This window comes from Pelodiscus sinensis, chromosome 14, assembly GCF_049634645.1.
Source record: "Pelodiscus sinensis isolate JC-2024 chromosome 14, ASM4963464v1, whole genome shotgun sequence".
NCBI classification, from domain to species: Eukaryota; Metazoa; Chordata; order Testudines; family Trionychidae; genus Pelodiscus; species Pelodiscus sinensis.
This window is the reverse complement of record NC_134724.1, coordinates 12,508,534-12,529,940: the sequence shown is the minus strand read 5'-3', so window position 1 is coordinate 12,529,940 and position 21,407 is coordinate 12,508,534. Positions and strand designations below refer to the sequence as shown.

The following is a 21,407-nucleotide window of genomic DNA, read 5'->3' as shown; positions in this document are numbered from 1 at the left end:
TGTAGGTAGAGCAATTTATTTTTCTCTGGTAGAAGTGTACTGAGATTCTAATATTAGTGCAAAGGACCTCCATAAAGCTGATATGGGCAGTCAATAGGCTTTTAATAAGATACTCAGTTATGAAACTGATGACCACATGTAGAAAACTGGACAATAGGGTATAGAGTTTTGTTATGCTTACAGTGAAAACTGGCTGCCTGACGAAGGGTCTGCTATACCTTTGTGTATAAGGTATAGTAAGGGTATATACCTCTGCATATAAGGGTAATATTTCTGCTATATTTAACTGCAATAAGTTATTTGATTAACAATAGTTTGCTAATTATTATTGTTAAGAAAGTGAATGAAGTGGAAGTAGTAGACCAAAAGCATTCATTTTATATTCCATTGCTGCCTGGTTAGACTTCAAACCAAAAGCGCTATGCGTTTGTCCTCTTTTCATATTGCATCTGAGGTGTCACTAGAGATGTACTACTACTCTGTGGTAGTTTCCATAGGATGCATCCCACGAAGTGGATTCTAGCCCACAAAAATTTGTCCAAACAAATTTGTTAGTCTTTAAGTTGCCACAGAACTCTTTTTGTTTTTGATTGAACAAACTAACAGTTACCTCTCAAACATAGGCAATCTGGGATGGCAAAGGTCCTATGAGTATATTGAGGTGCAAGTTGTGGTTAGGACACATTCTTTCTCAGTGCTGTATGATTTTTGTTTTTATTGGGTATGTAATCCTACAACCACAATGAATTATAGTGGCATTTTTTAGCTAGACTGAAGTAGCACTTTCTGGTGTTTATATAGACATTTAAAAATCTGGTGAATTTAAGTTTTGATTAATTGATTTGCAATATGTTAATATATGTTTTCCCCTATAGATAGTTTGAGGAATCTACTGAGTATGTACAAAATAGCTGATGTTGATGGAAGCACGGGTAAGTTACTCCTCCTAATATTCTTGCATGTGATTTAAAATAATTTATGGCTATAATTGCTGTAAATTTGATTGAAAATCTCTTTAAACTTGGTTAACTTGAAGCATAATTTAAATAAGAATAGGTTTATTTAATGGTACCAGAATCATAAACTTAGTTTGATGTTATGAAATGCACTTTTTATAAAGTTTTCTCAATCGTAAATCTTTGGTTTAATGCTGTAGCACTCTTGCTCTTTTATTTCGTGACTTCTTGATAAGAACAAAGGTTAAAACATCAACTCTGCAGACTGCAATAGATTAAATGTTACCTTATACAATAGTAGAGTACTTGATCAGTTTTGTCTCAATTTGTGGTATAAAACAAGGCGAACAGCAGCCTGAATGTCTTAAGAAGATATTTTAACTCCATTTCCCAAGCATTATCATTGTGCATGCCTATGAACAGCAACAAGGGTCCTTAAACAGACGAGTTAGTAGTTATCTCCAGGGAGCTTTCTAACACTCAGAGCTATCTGTCATTGTCTTGTTCCAGAGATCTGTAATTTCATCAAGATGCTACTGTACATGAGTTTGGGATATGACCTGCCACACACAACTAGTGTTTAGGGTTTCATTTAGGAATAGTTCTATAGGCAGTCAAAATGCAAAATTGTCAGGTTTAAATAGGAGACAAGAGTTGATTATACATAGTGCAACATTTGGGATAAAAATGGATGTAAAGTGTATTATATTTTGCTAAAAAGAGTATACCTTGGGACTACTTTGTATGACTTCTAAAAAGTGGGTTCTGAAACATGTTTCTTTATCTGCACAGATTTAAGTCCTCTCTTATTGACTCTGCATCTGTGCATATAATTCTTTGCCCTAATTTTTAATGCATTTTGTGTTTGTGCAGTGGAAGAATATGCCATGGAATTTACTTTGCTGCAGAACTGTGCTCCAAAATTTAAGTTGGCATTTAACACACACTTGTGAAGATAATCTTCCAAATGTGAGAAGTTAACTGATTCAGTTGTCTTCTTCCTTAGTCTGCAGACAGTCTGAAACAGTAGCTCCAAAGTATGAAGTGCTTCTGTCATCTTAGTAGGGTGTTAACTCTGAAACCTGGAGATTATTTTAAATGTTGACATTGACTGTTTCATTGCGCTTCATAATAGCAGACCCCTCCAGCTGATGTTCTTATCCTCTGTTCAGACTGCCTTCCATGCCTCTGCAGGTGCCAAAAGCCCAACTGTCTCCTCCTTGGCTTCCAAAGCTTCTATCTTCCTACTGGTAACTGAATCTCAAGTCCTGCCTAAACCCCAGGAGCATACTGTAAACAGAAAATGGGTGGAGGAGGTATAAGATTTCACTTTCGTTACAAAAATAATTGGGGATAGCAACAGTACTCTTGGCTCCTTCTCATTCATTAAAAGCCTTGGTTCTTAATTTAAATGAATCTGTTTAGAATCTCTAAGCTGTCACACCAGACTACTGTGTAGAATCCTAGGACTGCAACTTGTATTTGACGTTGTGATCTTAAAATTCTTCGCTGACTACATATCGTGCCCTTTTTTGTTCCTTTGTATCCTGCCCACTCTATCTTATCTTATCTGCTTTTGTGCTGCTTTTCAGTGCTTCTTATGCTTGGAACAATATATCTTTTACTATGTTCCAAGCAGTCTTCACTCTTTTAAACCCATTTTTGCCATTCTTTCCACCCGACACCATTGTGCTCTCTTCCTCTCCAGCCCTCTTGTCCGTCTCGACTTCTGTTAATGTATGAGAACCTGCATGATTTCTTGATACGTCATAGTAAGGAGTAGAAAAAAATAAGGGTGAAAGTTAACTTTTCTTGTTAAAGTTAACCCCACCTTTTTCTATACCTTTACTTTGTCTTAATTTTTTTTCTTTAATTTCATTTTTATACTTACTATAGTTAGAGCTGTGATTTTTCTAGTAGCAGTTGAAAACATCCCAATTGCCTTCGGAAGTTACTCACTTCCTTATTGTTCTTTGTTTAATCTCCAGGAGAGATAATGCCTGAAATGGATTTGAGGAAGAATTATCTTTAAAGTGTTGTAAATTTAAGTTTAAGCTGAAAGTGCTAGTGAGTGGGCCTTGAAAACTTTCTTGAATAAGAAATAAAAGCATTTGAGTTCACCATAAGTTTGCCCAACAACTTTTAGGTGCTATCTTGTTTGTAAAATTTTTCCACAATTTGATTTCAAATGTGCCTATCAGAAGTTACTTACCTTAAACAGTCTAGACAAGCTATATGATGTGAGCAAAGATTCTTGGGCCCTTAACTTCAGGTACAATATAAATTCTTTAGAGCTGGAAAAAAAACTTCCTGAGCAAGACTGCTTTGTAAAAAGTTCCAAATACATAAAGTTACAATTGTCTGCCTGTCTAGTTTAATAGACAAGGCTTTTCATCCCCTAGACAGCCTTTTTAAGTCATCCTGTCCTTACCCAGGAAAATCTCATTGTCAATGGAAGTAAACTAGTTTTTCCCTGGGAGACCACCTGCATTGCTTACCTATCCACTTTTTTTAAACTGGATAAGACTGCAGTGACTCTTCTGAGACCAATGAAGGACTCATTTGTTGTATTTTATTCTCTTCTTGAAGATCTACCTTCTTGTATGGATGAGAATTTCATCAATTTCCACATCCTACAATGCAAGACAGTGGCACTAATATGCAAGTCCATTACATATGTTTCTGAGAGGAAGACTTGTTTTGGTAAACTTGGACAAAATAAAAGCTTCCAGTTCTAAATTTTAGAAATTTTTTGTGTTCATTTACTTCTCCTGGGATTTCATAGAATCATAGAGTTAGAAGAGACCTCAGAAGGTCAAGTCCAGCCCCCTGCCCAAGGCAGGACCAATCCCAACTTTCCCTTATAAGTAGCTCTCCTTTTCTGATGTTTTAACTCTTAAGAAATTCTAATAGAAAAGTCTAAGAATAAAAGACACACTTTCTAGTTAGTTGTCTTTATTTAAAGTATTAATCTTACAACTTGGTTGGCATTTTATCTTTTTGTGTTACTTAAACATAAGATGTTTTTATATATATATGTATTTGGACATACCTACTTAGGGAATTGTTGTGGGATTTTGGCAAACATAAGAGGAAAAACTGAACACTTACTGTTGGCTACAAAAGATTGCAAATTTATTTGTTGCAGTGGACTATTACCGAAAGTCATCTTTCTAAATTAGAGCAAAAAGTTAATATTGTGAGTGTGAAGAGAAGATACATGTAGAAATTTTAAAATTTCAAATGTTTGGTTGAATATGTATCTAGGTACTGCAGTGGACTGTTAATAAGATTGGCAGTTGTATAGTTTGAGGATATGAAGGAAACATACCAAACCTTGTGGTAACTGCCTTAAATAGCCTAGATATTAATCTTGTTCAATTAGAAATAAAAATACAATAGGGTGTAGGAAAACTTTTTGAGCAATAGTGATGGCTAATTCTTTGATTCCACAAAAGGACATAAAGAGAACATAAGATTCAGATAGTAAGAAGAGGAGTCTTAGTCATGGATGCCCAGTGTGACTGTTTAAAAAATCAAGCCATTGTAGAAGTGTCACTCAACGAGAAATCTAACGTGTGAAAATACATTGAAATATTTACTAGATGTATCCTAAAAAAAACACAGTTTTACCTGTGTGGTTGGAAGAATTGTCCAAATTATTTACTGATGCTATTAATACTTTCCTATTGTAACTCCTTTCACTGCAGGATCTTGTTACAGAAATGGTGACATTAGCAAAATGAAATTCAGATTACCACTGTCAGTTGTTTCCAAATTCATTGGTACAACCAAATATGGCTGATCCAAGCACAGATTACCTTAGGGATGATATATTTTATTCAATCACATTTTGCTTTGTAGTCAGTTGGAATGACCCAACAGAAGTAGGTTTTCATGGATAGAACTGCAAAACAAAGGCTTACTATGGTTATCAGATCAATATTTGGCTTCCCTTACTTCTTACCAATAGAAGCTGTAATCATAAAAAGAAACAAGAAACTTGGTGAATTTCATTAGTATTCATCTCAGTCACCTAAACATTCCCAAATATTTGACAGACAAGAATTGTATTCCTGTTAGCCCCAGCATATTAGACACACAAAATAGGTGAGGTAAAATCTTGTATTGGACATGAAGATGGTCCAGTAAACCATATTGCCTCACCCACTCACTGACGAGATTGTGGTTATGTCATGTTTTGGTACTTTAGATTTCATTAGTTCCTAAAAATATTTTGAAACACTGACTAATCTGTGTCTAAATTGGTTTAAATCTAGATGAGTATGTAAAATATGATATACTAGCAAGTGAGACCCGTCGTTGACTGGGCAAAGTAATTTTCCATTGATCACAAACATATAGGAAAGTTCAAGAAATGTAATGTCATAGAATTTTTTATTAATGTGCTTGCAAAAGGGAAGTAAAACCAGTTTTAAATTTGTAGGATTTCAACTTCAAACATATCCAATTTATTGAATAATTACCATACATAGTAAAAACTTGAATCAGAAACTCTTAAAACTTTCATTACTCTTTCTTTGACTAACTTGAATTATTTTGATATATATAACAGTAACATTTTTCTTTACGCTAACATGGCAATTGAATAGGTGACTTGAATGGGTGACTCAATTTTAATTATTAGCAAATATTTTTATGAACTCTGATCCTAATAGTAATGACATTTCTGATGAAAAACAAAAATAATTATTTAAATCTTTCACCCAGCATATTCTGGTGTCAAAAGTAGTACATTCCGCTAATTTAAGAGGCAGGATTATTTATGCAAATTTGGTATCTGTAGGTAATCACAAAGTATGACTTTATTTTGCACAAATAAATCCACAAACACACCCTTCAAAATATATAATAGATAATAAACTACTTGTAAGTTTTTCAGTATAGATAGTATTGGTTAAAAATACATGCCCCACTAAAAGTAGAAATACCACTTCAATTAAAAAACAAAACAAAACCGAACATTGAGGTATGTGAGGTTTAAGATGGGAAGATCCTGTGATTTGAATATTCTGCTACCCTTTTCACTTGTTACATATGATACCACTAATAGTTCAATCTAAATAGTTGCTCCTGTATTCCACTTATGTGGAATAGAGATATCTTAAGTGGGGGAAAAATCACTTCATCCAAGAATACTGGGATATGAAACATTATAAATGGCAAGTCATTAACCCAAAACAGGAAGTTTGTTGTACCTTTATAGTTCAAAATATCCTGTCCAACTAAGTAAAATTTAAGTGAGAATAGTGGCATTGAATGAGTCAAAACACTAGATGACTACACTCAATTCTGTCTTTTTTGGTAATTTTTGAAGCCTTTCTTGCCTGGAAAGATTATGCACATCTGGAGGTTTTTCTTAAGGGGACCAGAGTGGTAGAATTGGCTGTAAAATTTAAACTGAAGGTTAAGTTAAAAAGCCACATTCAAAAGAATGGAATAAAAGATGTCACATATAAAGTTACAATGCAAATTCACTATTGAGAAGTTACTGAAAGCCATTTATTGTACAGTTAAGGGTTTTCCACCTATAGTTAGCCTACAAGCAAGCCATCAGTGCAGTGCTTTTTGAAGTTTTCTTTGCTATTCTGCCATTTAGTTGTTTCCTGTGCTTAAGGGTTGTGTATATGGGTGCAAATGGTAGTTTAAAAAAGTACTTTATTGCATTTGTCTTGGGCCACATTTGGCTTGTTTCAAGTCAAGAGAACTTTATCTATAGGCCCAAATTTCCCTTTTTTAATGGCAAGTCAGAATAATGCTTCATATGGTCACTTTGTCACTGATCTGGTGTCTTAGGCCCAATTGCTGCTTTATGAAAAGCAAACTTTGAGCGTATGGCTGAAAAAAACATGATTGGAGAACAGCATTAGGCGGGTTGTATTGAAAGTTATGAGACAAAGCAATGCAATCTGCATAGTTACTATCTGATTTTGATACATTTTTTCTTCTAGTAGATACTGAAATTTGATTGCTTAAAAATGAAACAGCACCATGGGTGTTCCATTTCCCAAGTTAGAAGACTATCGCCAAGATGGCACAATTTTAGGAATTTCTATTGACTCAGTCAATACCTTCAAATAATAACCTAGCTGTCATATCCCTGGTATGATTGGGTTTGATAACTTGTGTGCTAGAAGCAGAGAGGGGGACAGTTGTTGAAAATGTAATGTGGTATAAAAATTAGGCTTAGTTTCATCTTAATTTGAAACCCATCACTGTCATAGATGGCAGAAGTACTTGTCACCAGAGATGAAACCCTTCTCTATTTAATTTTTAATAGTTCCCCATGCAAATTTTTAGAAGTGAGTTAATTATTCTCAAAGTTTCTTGAACTCTTATTTTCCCCTGTAGTATTTATTTGTATTTTTGAAAACTTACCTGTCATAGTGCTGGATGTGCCTAAGTTAATTGATGGCAAAATCAGATGTGGCAGGTATAATTTATATTGAACCAAATTAATGAAGCTTTAGTTCTAAAGTTAATGTTCAAAATGTCTTCAAGGTACATGGTTGAATATTATCTGTTTAGTTTAAGGATAAGATTATCTCTATTCCAACAGCATTTTTCTTTTAATTTTTTATAAAGAGTCCAGTCAGATGAAGAGTGTCAAATGGAGTCTACGAATGAAAAACCAAGATGGCAGTTCTACTGTTGATTGAGAGGTTGAGAAACTGGACTAATGCATGAGTGCTGTGATATATACATCCAAGACAGGGAAATTTTAACATGGACTTCATTGTTCCTAAACCAAAGAAGATTTGGTTTGTGATCATCCTACCAAAATGGACTTGAATTTCTAAATGGTGTTGTATAAGTGAACAGAAAATGGATTTGTTTTTAAGGGGGTGGGGATGGCAAAATTTTATACTCAGAAATGTATCCTTGACGGGGGACTCAAGTTGATATGCCTGATATTGCCATCTATTTGGGAAAAATGTATTGTTGTTTTAAGTGACTTATTTAATAAATTTGTTTTATACTTTATTCTTGGTTTGTCTCTTTCCTGACTGAAAAATACTTAGAATGTGTATTGATGCTTACTTAGGTCATTAAATTCTTTGATTATTGGATTCTGAAAATGACAATTGTCTTAAACATTGAAGGTTTTGTAAGATTTACGAAATACTTCATTTGAAACATGGCTATATTTGGGTTCAAAGACTTCAGTTTCTCAATTTCTAATATTTTATTTTTACTTATCCATGCTGTTAAAATGTTTAACTTTCTATATTCAGTATTTGAACAGTTGTCAGTCCTTTTGTTTAACTTTCCAAAGTTTTTATAGGATGGTATAAATGTCAAATAATGGCAAACTAGACAACATGTATATTCATTGGCTGGCAGTGGAGGGTCATCCTGAACTATCCTTGGTCTGGCTGAGGAACTCTTCTGTGTTGCTGTAATCTGTTTTTGTTACTTATGTGGACGGGTGTGTACACACACACACAACCTTTTATAGTGAACTTCAAATTAGTTGCCTGAATGACTTCCTTTCTTCCTGCAGGTGCTTTGTGTTGGAAACTTGTTACGTTTTGGATTGTGTTTAAGTTACACCATTCTAAAAAAAGTTATTTCTTTGGCGTTTAGTTCCTTAGCGTAAAGAATGTTAAACCAATGTATTTAAAATGGATTAGATTTAGTCTGTACAAATGTTTATTACAGTTCATGGCCATCCTGTATACTGTGAATTTCTTGTTGACTTGATAATACAAATAGATTGCACAGTGTTAAGTGGAACTATTTTGATCTTTATTACTAGATAAACACAAAGGTCTACCTATATGATGTAGTATTGTAAAATTCAGTTATTTCATAGATCACTTTGCCTCTTACATTTCTTGTATGTTCAACCTCTGGCTACAGAGAAACATACTTAAAATGTATCTTGGACAGGTAGCTTAACTTTTCTCATGTCTGAACACCATGCAGATTTGAGAGTAAATTCAGATAGACTGGACAAAAGGAATCTCCAAGTGACAAATACTGTAAATTTGGCGCACGATCTGTTCAGCTCTTATTCTTTAAGATAAATTGTTGGAAATGTTCATTCTTAGTATATGATAGGCTATTCATAACTCTTGAATCTTGCAATGTTGAATGTACACTCTTCCCAGTCTTGTTTCTGCCATTTATTATATGGCAGAGTTGCATTTAGACAGTCTAAAAGACCGAGTAGTCAAACTAATTGACTTCCTTTGTATTGCTCAAATTCAGGTTGGAATTGGTGCTCTTTTCCTTTTTATAACTTTTTTTTTAAATTGTGCTGTGTAGAGGGCAGCTTTCTTCTATATATAATAATTCACCAGTCAATAGTGCACTATTGGTATGGCAGATCAAACTTACGCAACCTTCCTTTTAGTACACATTGGAGAGAGGGTGGATTTACAGGGCAAGAATGGCAAGGATGTGAAGTTGAAAGAAAGCAACTTGTTTTTATTGGTAGAACTTGCTGTTTGCCATTGGTTGGGACAGTGTACCACTTCTGATGCGCTTAATATAAGGCCAAATCAAAACTACTAAAAAAAAAATCTGGTACACATGCCTGATTCCAGTATCTTGTAAAATGGACAATAAATGTGTGAAAAGTTCTGATGGCATAGGCTACTATTTTTGGTTGTTGGGGTGGAATAGTGGTCACTGGGAATAAGAGCATCTTTTGTGTTTAGATCCCCTCCAATTCCTGAATGAGTCATGTTTTCTCCACTGGGAAGTAGTATCTGAGAATTTACTTGGATTACAATGAATAATTACTTTTGGACCTTGACTTTCTCAAGATTGTAAAAAGTCCCTTTTAGGATGTTAAGGTCTATTACAAACAATAATGGGTTAAGTCATGGACATTACATACCAGAATGCTATATTTTTTCATGGTGTATTGAATTAATTAAATTAAAATAACATAGCTATTTAATTTTGCTCTTCTCAATAACCACTAGGGAGGCGCTGTTGAGATGAAAGGGTTACTGGCAAACTGCTTTCTTTTGGTTGTTGTGACTTTCCATTTTTAAGCTTCAGTTATACACATTGTATGATAAGTGAAGGGGATTATTGATTGAACATAGATTTTTTTTTTTCATTTTTTTTAATTGCTCCCCATTGGGTGGGGTTGACTTCCAAAGAGGGTTGTTGCTCAAGTCTGGCTATTAGTCCATCTTCCATTCTTTCAAAATGGCTTGTTACAGCACCACTTCCTGTCCAGGGAGGAAGTAATTTTAGCCCAAGGACTGAAATATTTAGCAAATCTTTAAAACAAAAGAAACAAATGACATTTCTTTCCTGCATTAAAAGGGTGCCTGAACCAGATGGGGTTAAGGTGCCCCCTCAGATGGGGTGGTCTGAAGAAGCCAAGGATGTGGGGGGGTGGCAGGCACCCTTTAGGTGGAGGCTATCTGTTTTTTTGGTAGAAATGAAGGGGTGGGTCTATGGTACATCACCTGAGTTGTGGGGTAAATGTAGAGAGTGTCAATCAAAGGCAGAGCTCAGAGCTGGGAAGGAGCTCTAGATGGCGGCTGTGCCTTAGAGAGAGCGCGCTGAGCTCCGTGCCTTCCCAACACTTTACGCAACTTTCCCTAACTTTCGGGCAGCCTCAGGGGGCCCCCACAGCCCCTTGCCTGTCCTAGGCACCGATCGGGAGGCAATTGAGGCTTTTTCGGGCAGAAAAGCAGTTTTTGAGGGCTCTCTTTTCGTGCCTTGCTGGAAAGAAGAAGCCGTGGAGAGAGCCCAGGTCGTTGTTTTTCCAGCTCTAGAAGCCATGGCGTACCTCCATTTTTGTGCGCTCTCCTAATGAGCTTTTCCCCGGGACATTTTTTCTACTAATTATCGCTGTTTTTGCTTTAACAGCAGTATATTTTTGGAAATTAGGCTCTATTTATTTTTTATTATCTAAAACTATACAGTTGGCGTTTAACCTCTTAATATTTTGGATCTAATGTTTTTCCACTACCCGAAACTAATATCGGCTTGGTCCTGGCGGTGGTGCGTGAATCAGGTATGTGGGCAATTATTATTTTTCAGATTTCTGCTGGTTTTAAGTACTTAGATTTTTCGACCGACTTGAGCTGTATTGGGATGACGCAATAAAATACAGAGATTTTTTTTGCTGCTTCTGTTACTTTGGGAAAGTTTGCAAGATGCTGTTCTGGACTGTTTCTCTTCAATTTTTTTTCTTTTAAAATGAATATTATTGTTTTAAATGTCCATTTTCCTGTGCTGATCAGTGTTGTGTATTGTTACAACTATCATTGCAGCGTCAGGACTTTGTTCTTGATAACGAAAGCCGATGAAACAAACTGGGACCTTACCTTTCTTTCAACTTTTGACAGTAAATACCTGGGCACAGGACATCAAAGCAAACACAGATACCCTACACCCCCCTTAGTATTTAAGAATTAAAAGATGATGAGAAATGAGGACAAAAGCCAAGGAGAGGAGGGTTCCGTACACAGCAATGCATCGAGGTATGAGCTATCAACTTTATTTTATTTTTTAAAAACCTCTGAATACAATGTTTACCTTGACAGCTTTAGGTTACTGTCACTTCTTACTACAAAATATTTAACTGATTTTCATTCCCTTTTTTAAGGAATGACCTTGAGATTGTTAATATGCCACACCCTATTTTTTGGTAGCAATTTCTGAAAGTTGTGTTGTGACTTAAGGGCCCATGTCAGAATCAAAAGGTAATGTACCTTTATTCAAGGGAGCCCTTTTCTCTGTGTTAGGCTATTTTAGTTTCTGAATTTCAGTTTTTAGATTTTTTTGTGCTGTGAAAAACGACCTTGTCGTTTAAGCCATTGCTGCATTGCACCATTTTACATACAAGGCAAATTTTTCTTTGAAGAATCTCAGAAGTCTAAACTTTAACTGAGGGCCACACAGAAGCCTACTAGTAGTAAATTATAGTAAATAGACACTAGGGAAACTTATATGAATGAAAAAAAGTTCATTTTAAAATATAAACTAAAAAGTGCCTGTTTGACTGAGACTCCTTAGTTTATATTTTATTTGGGCTTACAGAACTTTGATACTCTTTAGGTATTTTAGGGTATTTTGATACAATTTAACCAAACTTTCCCCTGGTGGTGATAGTATTTCATGTTTATAAAATCTAACTTGGGATTGTTAATGGGAACCTGGTGTCTTTTGATTGCTTGTTTGATATATTTTTGCTCATAATGTCAAGTAATGATACTCTTTTTGGATATTCTATATATTTTATTTGATTTTAAGGAAGAGTACAAAATACTGAAAATACTGCTTATATTTGATAGACTTAAAAACATTATTTCCTTTGTACTTCATTTAGCTTTTAACAATATGTATCTTAAATGGTATGTTTGCTTAATCAAAAGTCTAAACTTTCCATTGCTCTTCGCTGGTTTGTCAATACATTGCATTTTGCTATTTTTGTTAACAGTGAATTAAATTATGACCTGTTTATTTTTCCCAGAGTATCTTTAAGTATTTATCAATAAAATGAATTCTAAAACTTTGGTATCAATATGTGCACTATGCAAGTTTAGCAGATGCACAATACAAGTCTCTGTCCAATAATATTTAACCTATTCAACATTATATATATATATGCATGCACATGAAATATTCTGGTAGAATCATATTTATGGCCACACTATTTTGTGATAAAACTTAATTTTGCATGCTATTCAGGAATGTTTTTAAATTGCAATGTAATAAAAGGTGTTAAAATGGAAATAGGTAAGTTTGATTTAAAATGTGCATTGTTAAACTGGTTTAGAAAAATACCAAATCACATGCACACAGTACTGTATATACAAGGACTTGTATTTTTTTAAAATGTTTGATATATTTTGTACCTTTATACTTTTGTAATTGTTTAAGTGCAGCTGCAGAAGTCCTGACAGTCAAGAAAAGTTGGTTTGCTTTTTTAACCTAAATGTCAATGAAAAATGTGATTTATCAGTAGTAAAAGCAGTAACAAACATTGTTATGGCAATAAGAATAAAGACATTTTAGGAGTCTCAGAACATTATGCCAAATATAAAATGAAGTCTAATACTTGGGTATAATGGATGAATAAGTGGAATCACATTGATATACATAACCTTTGGGTTTTTTCTGTCCCAGGGGTATAATATTTGCATAGCATCACGTGTAATTTTGCTCTTTTGTAGCATAGATCATGTGTCTAGATCATTGACTGAGCCATGTGTTGCACCTGTTGTATTAAATGTTTACTATTTTTTCCTCCCCTCCTTTCCCCACACTTCAGCAGAATGAACTTGTTGCTGGTAATATCTACTCACCTGGTGTGTGGGAGCAATTGATCAGAGCATATTTATAAATGAGCCTTATACTTTGAGCTGTGAGTCAGCTGAATGTCAAATGTACTTTTTACTTCCTGAGGTTGACTTTAAGATGTGAGGGAAATGATTTCTAGGAAATAAAGCCTTCAGCTTGCTTTACTGTTGCCCTGAAACACATTGATACCTGCACAGATCATGCTTCTGATTTGACTTCCCTTTCACAATTTTGGATTAGCTTAAAAGCATTAGGTAATATGTGAAGTCATACTACACAATCATGCCTTGATTGGAGGATAGTCATGGAAATGGATGGGTAAGGTGGATGTGAGTGACTGATGCTACTGAGGTTCTGAGAAGCATAATCACAGATGGGGGGAGGGGGAGGAAGATGATGTTTGTTTGGAAGAGTGGATTGGTATGACTGGGGATTATGACTGGAATTGAGATTCCTGCATTTCCAGCCCTAGGAAAGCAAAAAAAAAGAACAAAAAACCCTAATGTTGAACAAACACAAACTCCTCTTGAGCTGACTTGAAACAGAGGTTATTCCTGAGTGTGGTGTTAGTATAATAACTCTTACAAAAAAATTAATACACATGTGGACCTTTCGTATGAATAGAAACAACTGTCAAGATTTCCAACTTAACTACTGAGTTCACTCACTTGATTAACTTGTTTCATCCAGGATTACAGCTGGAGTATTGTCAAACTTGGAACTTTAAATAATGGAACAATGTTGGTAGTAATGCTCATTTAAAAATATTTTCCTTGTCTTCTGTCTTTTCTAATGTTTTTAAAAGGCAGATATGAGGAAAAGCAATTACAGTGCATTTTAATGTAACCCAATGTTAACAAATACTGGTGTCTGAAATACAAATTAAGATGAATACATTTCTGTAAATCTAGGAGTTGGCAGTCCTGTACAGTAATTGTATAAACGTAAGGACACACCCTATAGGTCCAACTTTTGATTAAATCCCTTGGAATTTATTACAGTTAACGTCTCACATCCCTAACCATAACGAAATGGACATAGGTTGTATTTTTACTATGTAAGAGCTGCAGAAGCATTAGTCAGTCATATTTGCCTCTAAATTGTACTTTGTCATAAAATTTGGAAATATTAGCTCTGGCTGAATGGATCCCAAGCCTGCTTTCTTTCCACTGAGAGCTTAGAAGTTTTAGATTTGTAATATGTCATCCCCTTTGCAAGCTGCTGCTTTGGTAGAACTGAACTACATAATGCAGCTGACACTGTAGAGCAGAATACATTTGGTTTGTGGCAGCCATTTTATGAAGTAGTTTCATATGAAAGAGGATTTTATCTGGAGAAAACAGTGAAACAAAAATTAACATCTACCATTGATGATGAAACCAGATAGTATTTCTTATCTTGCTAGTGCTCAGAAGGAAACTAAACTTCCTGGGAAGGAAGGAAAATTATTAAATGTCTGGCATTTTGGTGCAGGGCCAGTTCAGTCACAAAATGGCTGTTCCTTTGTGCCGCATAGCTGACAGACATACTGCATTGCACTGTGTGTACTCTGAAAACAGCAGGAAGTTGCTGGTGAGGAGTTCAAAGGCCATCTTGTTTTTTGCTGTGGAATCTGATTGGCTGTTAGCTCACTTGGTAACAGGAGTGTCAACACTCTGGCGCCTCTGTGGAAGAAGCAGAGCTCTGCCTTCTAGTGATGTCAGCATAAGCTTGCTTTTCAAAGCCTCTCCCATTCTTGGCAAAAGAGCTACTGCCGTCTCAGCCAGCAGGGAAAAAACAGCGTTTGCATGCACAGCTTTCATTCCTGTGTCTGAGAGAGTGCGTGGATGCATGCAGTAGACCTACAATCAATTTTCTCACCACCTCTTTATGAGCATTTTGAATAATTCATGATTTTCAGAAATAAATAGATTTCTGCTAAAATAAGCCTATTAATTTGCAGTTTTTTCCTCTTTTTTTTTTTTTTTTTTTTTTTTTAACTTGGGATACCTGTTAGCCATTTGGTGTTCTTTGATTTTCTAGATTTTTTTTTTAAATAACTTTACAAATCTTAAAGGGATGAAGCCCCATTTCCCCACTTACCTCACGGATGAGTAAATGATTCTAGCCTGTTCATATTTTTCACTTAAAAAACCCAGGCAAAGCAATGCTGGACACTTGTAACAATTTTTTTAAACATTCTGGGTACAAATTTCTTCTTTGTTCTCAAGTTTGGAATCTATTTGGTGGTTTTTGAGTGCTTTTTGTACCAGTTCTGCAGTAGCACATAATTTGGTTCTCCATGGAGACTCAAAGGATTTTTATTAGCTTCCTCACTTTTTTAATGTGAAACACAAGCCCCAAATCCAAGCAATTCAAATTGTTAGTGCCAGGGCAGAGAGAATAATGTGCAAGGAATTCAGGTTATCTGTATTGTGTAACTTACATGAAACACAGGAATAATTTTTTATTTGATAGTATCTTCCTCTTACATAGTGGTTTTTAAGGAAGTAAGTTCTCATTACAAATACACAATTCAGAGATTTTAAACTACTGTTCTATTTTTTGAGCATAGCTAGAACTGCGAAGAGTATATAGAACACCTTTAAACATTTGTAAATTAACCACAAAAACTTGGAAATAGTTTACATTTATTTCTGAACTGTTGCTTTACTCTCAATAAAATCTTAATTCATATGTCTTTAAAATTAAATACTGTGTATTCTAACTGTATTAACGAGTATTTTGTGTAACAAAACCAGAAGACAAATACTGATTCTGTAATTCTATAGAAAATGCCTTCATTTGTCATGGCCAACTGAGGGCTCATTTACACTAGAAAATAAGATCAGCCCAGCTGTGTTGCTCAGGAGTGTGTTACTCAGCTTTCTGCAATGTAGCAAGCTGATCTGAATCCCCTTGTAGACAATACTAGGCTGATGGAAGAATCCACTTCTCAGGAAGGTGGATTATCTGTGCCAGTGGGGAACCCATTGCATTGCATAGGTGCCATTTACACTGAAGCAGTATATTTGCACGCTTGCAGCATTGGAGGTGTACTGATGTAGAGTTTTAAGTATACAAGTGCTAAGTTAATCATTGCAGAGTTAGCTCAGGCTTTTACCTGAGGGTGCCCCAGGCCTTCACATCTATATATAAAACCTCTTGCCTGAGTTTAGTAATGCTTAGAGCCCATGCTAGCTTTCACAGCTGGAGCTCTGTCTTTAGAGCCTGGGTTCTGCTTTTTCATTCTGTGCATTTTGCAGTGAGATCGAAGTTAGTCAAATGCTGATAGCCCTCCTGTGCCAAAGGCACTGTTTTCCTCCAATTCCCCATTGTGCCCATGACAGAAGTTTTCCCTCAGTTTGCTGGAAAGAGTCACAGAGAAGTATATTACTGAAGCACGCAGCCCCATAGATATACTCCCAGAAGTCTTAAAAGCACACAGGAAGGAAGTGCAGCAGCAGCAGGTGAGAACACAGTAATTCATTTCAGTGCTGCTATTTATACCAGAGCTAGGCTGGCTGCACTAAAGACAATACTGTCTTTTGTACCCACTACATTTTAAATGCTGTATGGTGTTGAGTTTTTGGGCTTTTTTTTTTTTTTTTTGAGGGGGGAGGAGAGACAAGGGAGAGAAGGTGTTACTGGCAAGGTGTTAATTTAAATGCAAAATACAGGACTATGTAGCTCTTTAAAGACTTAACAAGATGGTTTATTAGATGATGAGCTTTCGTGGGCCAGACCCACTTCCTCAGAAGTGGGTCTGGCCCACGAAAGCTCATCATCTAATAAACCATCTTGTTAAGTCTTTAAAGTGCTACATAGTCCTGTATTTTGTTTCAGCTACACTAGACTAATGCGGCTATATTTCTATCACTAATTTAAATGCAGACATACTCAATGTTAACTATGGTAGTACAGCTGCACCACTGTAGCATTTCAACGTAGAGTTATCCACTTGCCTGTGAAGGAGTTTCCAGCCTCATAAAAGAATTCTTCCATTGACCTAGCCCTGCCTAAATGGGTTCGGCCCACATAGTTATATATATTTTTTCCCACCCTTCAGAGAGGTATCTGTGCCAGTATAAGTTCCCAGTGGAGACCAGCTGAATCATCAATCCTCAGAGCAGTGTCTTTCCAAGCTTTCCTCCACTCTGTGCCTTCAGAGTGCCTTAAAGAGAAGACAGCATACCTACTTATTCAGCCTTCTGCCTCTGGGCTAGTCAAGTATGAAGTGTTTTGCCAAGTACCTGATACTTTACAACAATGGTTTTGAACAGTTCATTGCTTGCTCTTCCCCAAACCTGCACCACCTAAAACCAATTCTTCTTGACAGCAGGATTGTGCTAGTTGTACAGTGCTGTAAAATATTTGAAACCGTAAGTGTTTAGGCTTCTTACTGTTTATTGTATTTTAGGCATGGAAAGGTCATTATTCCTAATAATGCATTGTAAAGAGTGCAGCTACTGGAATTTGTAGGAACAGTTGGGTGTGACTGCTACCTTTTCAGCTCTCCTTTCATCATTACTATATTTGAGGTGTGGCTGTTGCATGTCTGCTGGGGATGTACTCCAATAGATTCCTCCAGCCAAAACTGCCTTTAAAGAACACTTGCAATGGAATCATACAGCGATCCCCAGTTTCTGTGGTAAACCATCTCTTTTGTTTGTGAGGTGTGTGTTTTTTTTTTTTTAAATTTATGGACACGCAGCTGTAACTGAAGTTTTAAACAGTCAAGGGGGGAAGCATAAGGCAACATTTTATTAGTTCTTTTAGGGTCTGTTTCTTTAATATAAGACTTGTCAGAGTTTCATGCAAAATATAAAATATTCTTTCTGGTACATACTAAAACCACTTACCAGTTAGTGGAAGAGTTGTTACTGTGCATATTTCCCCCTAAAACACTTGCATGTTCACTACAAAGATGAGTTGCTGACTACATGCAGAGTCCCTTCTGAATTGGCCATTATGCTTCCTGCTGACTGTGCTGACATGGATAAACAAAAACCTGCTGAAGCTGCAGTTGTTAAAATGATTGAGAAGTATATGAAATAGCTTCCGTCCTGCTGTCTCTTTCCTAAAGGAAAATGTGTTTAACTAATCCACAAGGCACACGTATCTAGGCAAAAGGCAGGCAACCATCTCCCATTATGCACAGGTATTGTAAGGTTCTCGGCAGGGTGTGCTGATGAATGAGTGGGAACATTGGTAGTCACAAATGAGTGTTATACTGCTCTTGGTGAACATTAAATATTTTAGTACTTTCAGACCCCACCACATTCATGGAGAAGTGGAGATGTTCTGTCTCTTTCTGAGCCCTGAAGACTATATTTGTACTCTGTTTACTCAGGGTGAACTGGGAAGCATATCTGCCTTTAGCAGTGGCCTAGACCAGTGTTTCTCAAGCTGCTTTTTAATAAAGTATCCCTTAAAAAAAAAAAGTACCCCCAGTACCTTCAGTTTTCAGACACACTTTTTCTACAATTGCAACACATTTGTTTAAACAACTTTTATTGAAGCCAGGTGGGCGATAAAATTTTTGGGTGTAAAAAGTATAAAAATAATAAAGCACTGTAAAACTTAAAACAAATTCAGTTTTCTTCAAATTTCAGTTGCTGTACCCCCCCCCCCCCCCCCCCCCCGGACTTCTCAAGTACTCCTAAGGCTACTCATACCACTGGTAGAGAAACACTGGCTTAGCTCAGCCCTGAGAAACTCCAAAGTCAATGTGATTTAGTTGCGGAAGTGCGCTTCATACTATAGAGTAGGCTTGCCCTCAGTGATACTCCTTAATCAGGGAGAAGGGGTGTGACTTTATCACTAGAATGATCAATTCTTTTCTAATCCCTACTAAATATCCATCTCTGGCATTTCCAGCTTTTGGCTTGTGGATCAGTGAGCAATGGAGCCCTGTTCTCCGCGTTTTAAAGCAACAAGTTAACCAAATTCCCAAATATTTTTATTTCTGAATATGGTTTGTTGAACTGTTAAATGAGGCTGATTTCTAAGGGTATGTCTACACTACTAAGTTTTGTTACCAAGAACTGCCTTTTGGCGATGAAACCGAGAGAATGTTCACACTGCAATGCAATCAGAGAAAACTTCCACCCTTACAAAAGACATTTTTTCTTGCCCCCTCCCTTTTTCTTGTCCACAAAGAGTCATTGTAGACAATTTTATGTGCAAAACTGGCAGTATCTCACATGCCTGCCCTGATGGGCTCTGCTCATTGTTTGATCTCCGCTGCCTTGCAGGCAGGCCCTTCCCCCTCCCCCCCTTTCAAAGCTCTGGGAAGTATAGAGCCGCTGAGAGAGCATCCCCCTTTGGGGAACAAAGTAACATCCGTTGGAATGCCCCTATTCTGCCCTGCACTAGGAACACATTGGGCAGTCAGACTGCTGCTGCAGGAGGAGGGGACAGATTGATGTTCTGCTTTGACATTCCTCAGCATGCTGCTGCCAGCGGTTGACAATCTCCAGAGGCGCGGGGATCCGCTCTGCCTTCCCAAAATACTGCATTGTGGGATGCTTACCCACAGTAGATTGCTCTCACTGTTGATGATGGTGTTCCCAATGTGAACACGAGCAAAGGGAACAAGTATGAACTCACACTGGCGATTTTAGGGTTATTGACTTTGGGCATCAACATAAGTTTTGTCATAAAATTTAGAAATACTAGCTCTGGCTGAATGGATCCCAAACCCTGGCTTCTCTGGATCTAACCCCCAAGGCTCAGGGCTCCTTTCTCTTCCTTCCCCCCTTTCCCCCCCAGCATTAGGGAGCTCGTGCTGGCACTCCAGCTCCCCTGCCAACCCACCCTGAGGCTGGAGCACACAAAATGTACTAGCCTTAGCTCCCTAGGCTCTGGGGTGTAAGGAGAATGTGGGGAGTGTCTTTTTGCTTCTGTTGGGGGGCCACATCTATGAAGGTTTGTTTGGTTTATGTTGCTTCTCACTTGTATGTGGCCCTGTGCTGATTTTTCTGTGGGTCAGCCTCTCCTGATTAGGGATGTTAAATTGCTTAATCAACTAATCAAGTACTAGATAGAATGTATGTCAATTAGTCGATGGGGGGGAAGCGCTTGCTACCCCTGCTACGGCTCTGCAGCTTAAATGTAATAAGAGCCAAGCACGCAGCAGCCTGACTCCTACAACGTTTAAAAGAGATGCAGTGGTGTTAGCTCCCGGGGCTGACACAAGCTGGGACTAAGCAGTCCCAGTTTGCGCTGGCTCTGGGACACTGCAGCTCTGCCTCCCCTGTCCTCCCTTCTCCTCCCCCCGCACACACACCACAGAGACGGTGCTGGGGGGAACCGGCTCCAGCTTCCACCCCCTTGTTGCCTCTGACATAGAGGTGGGGCGTAGAGGGGAAGTGAGTAGTCTTACATCTCTACCCCGACCTAAAAAAGCTCCCCCAGTGAATCAGCTATCTGGGCTTACACTGCCCCACCCCCACGGCTGTGCTTCAGTCTTTTAAATGTATTAAGAGCTGTTTAAAAGGCAGAGCTGCAGTGGGGTTAGCTTCTGGGGCCGGGAGCTAACTCTGCTACTGCTATCCTGCTTACCGACTAATTTAACATCCCTAACCACAAGTAATAAAGTTAGTGCAAGTCAAAACAGGCGTTCAGTGACACATGGGTAACTGAACAGAAAAGAAGTTTCCTGTATACTTCAGAAGAAATACTGCATAGCTCCCTCCATTCTTTGTTGTTGTGCAGCAAAAGCTCAATTGCTAAAATAAACCATATGATTCAGAAGTGCACAAAAAGTGGTTACTTTTCAGAGTAGAGTCATGCTTTAATTTTGTTGAATATGAATAAGACCTGGTCAGAAAAAGGGAGTTAGAATGAAAATTCTACATGATGTCAAAATACTCTTTAGTGGTACTCATACTATTACTACTTTTGTAGGTGAGAGACCCTTTTTTTGTAGGCATTCTACTCATTTCTACCCCCGCATCTTTACCTGATCAGCAGGATCTCCTGTTTTTTCCAATCTTTTGGCTCACTTTATCACCTGCAATATCTCCCTCCTATTCCAGTCCTGAACAGAATGCTATTTGTGCTACATTATGTAAATTATTAGTGTTATGTCTTTGTCATGCAATAATTGATAAAACACCTGTCAGAATACCCCAACATACTTTACAAAGCAGGGAACTTTATAGTGAA

The 21,407-nt window shown here is 37.1% G+C and overlaps 1 protein-coding gene across 8 annotated transcripts in view; it reads left to right on the top strand.

The window, feature by feature from the left end:
• Nucleotides 1–21,407, top strand: part of CHD2 (chromodomain helicase DNA binding protein 2) — a 108,649-nt gene that overhangs the window by 7,121 nt on the left and 80,121 nt on the right. For 2 of the 8 annotated variants that reach the window (XM_075897012.1, XM_075897011.1), the window contains exons 1-2: nucleotides 8,689–10,965; nucleotides 11,300–11,434. In XM_075897012.1, coding sequence (XP_075753127.1) covers nucleotides 11,373–11,434 — 62 coding nt within the window. In that variant the 5' untranslated portion in view covers nucleotides 8,689–10,965; nucleotides 11,300–11,372. Of the gene's footprint in view, nucleotides 1–875; nucleotides 933–7,562; nucleotides 10,966–11,224; nucleotides 11,435–21,407 lie in introns of those variants that run through there. The other 6 variants (XM_075897007.1, XM_006123330.4, XM_075897008.1 and 3 more) reach the window with 5 other exon arrangements.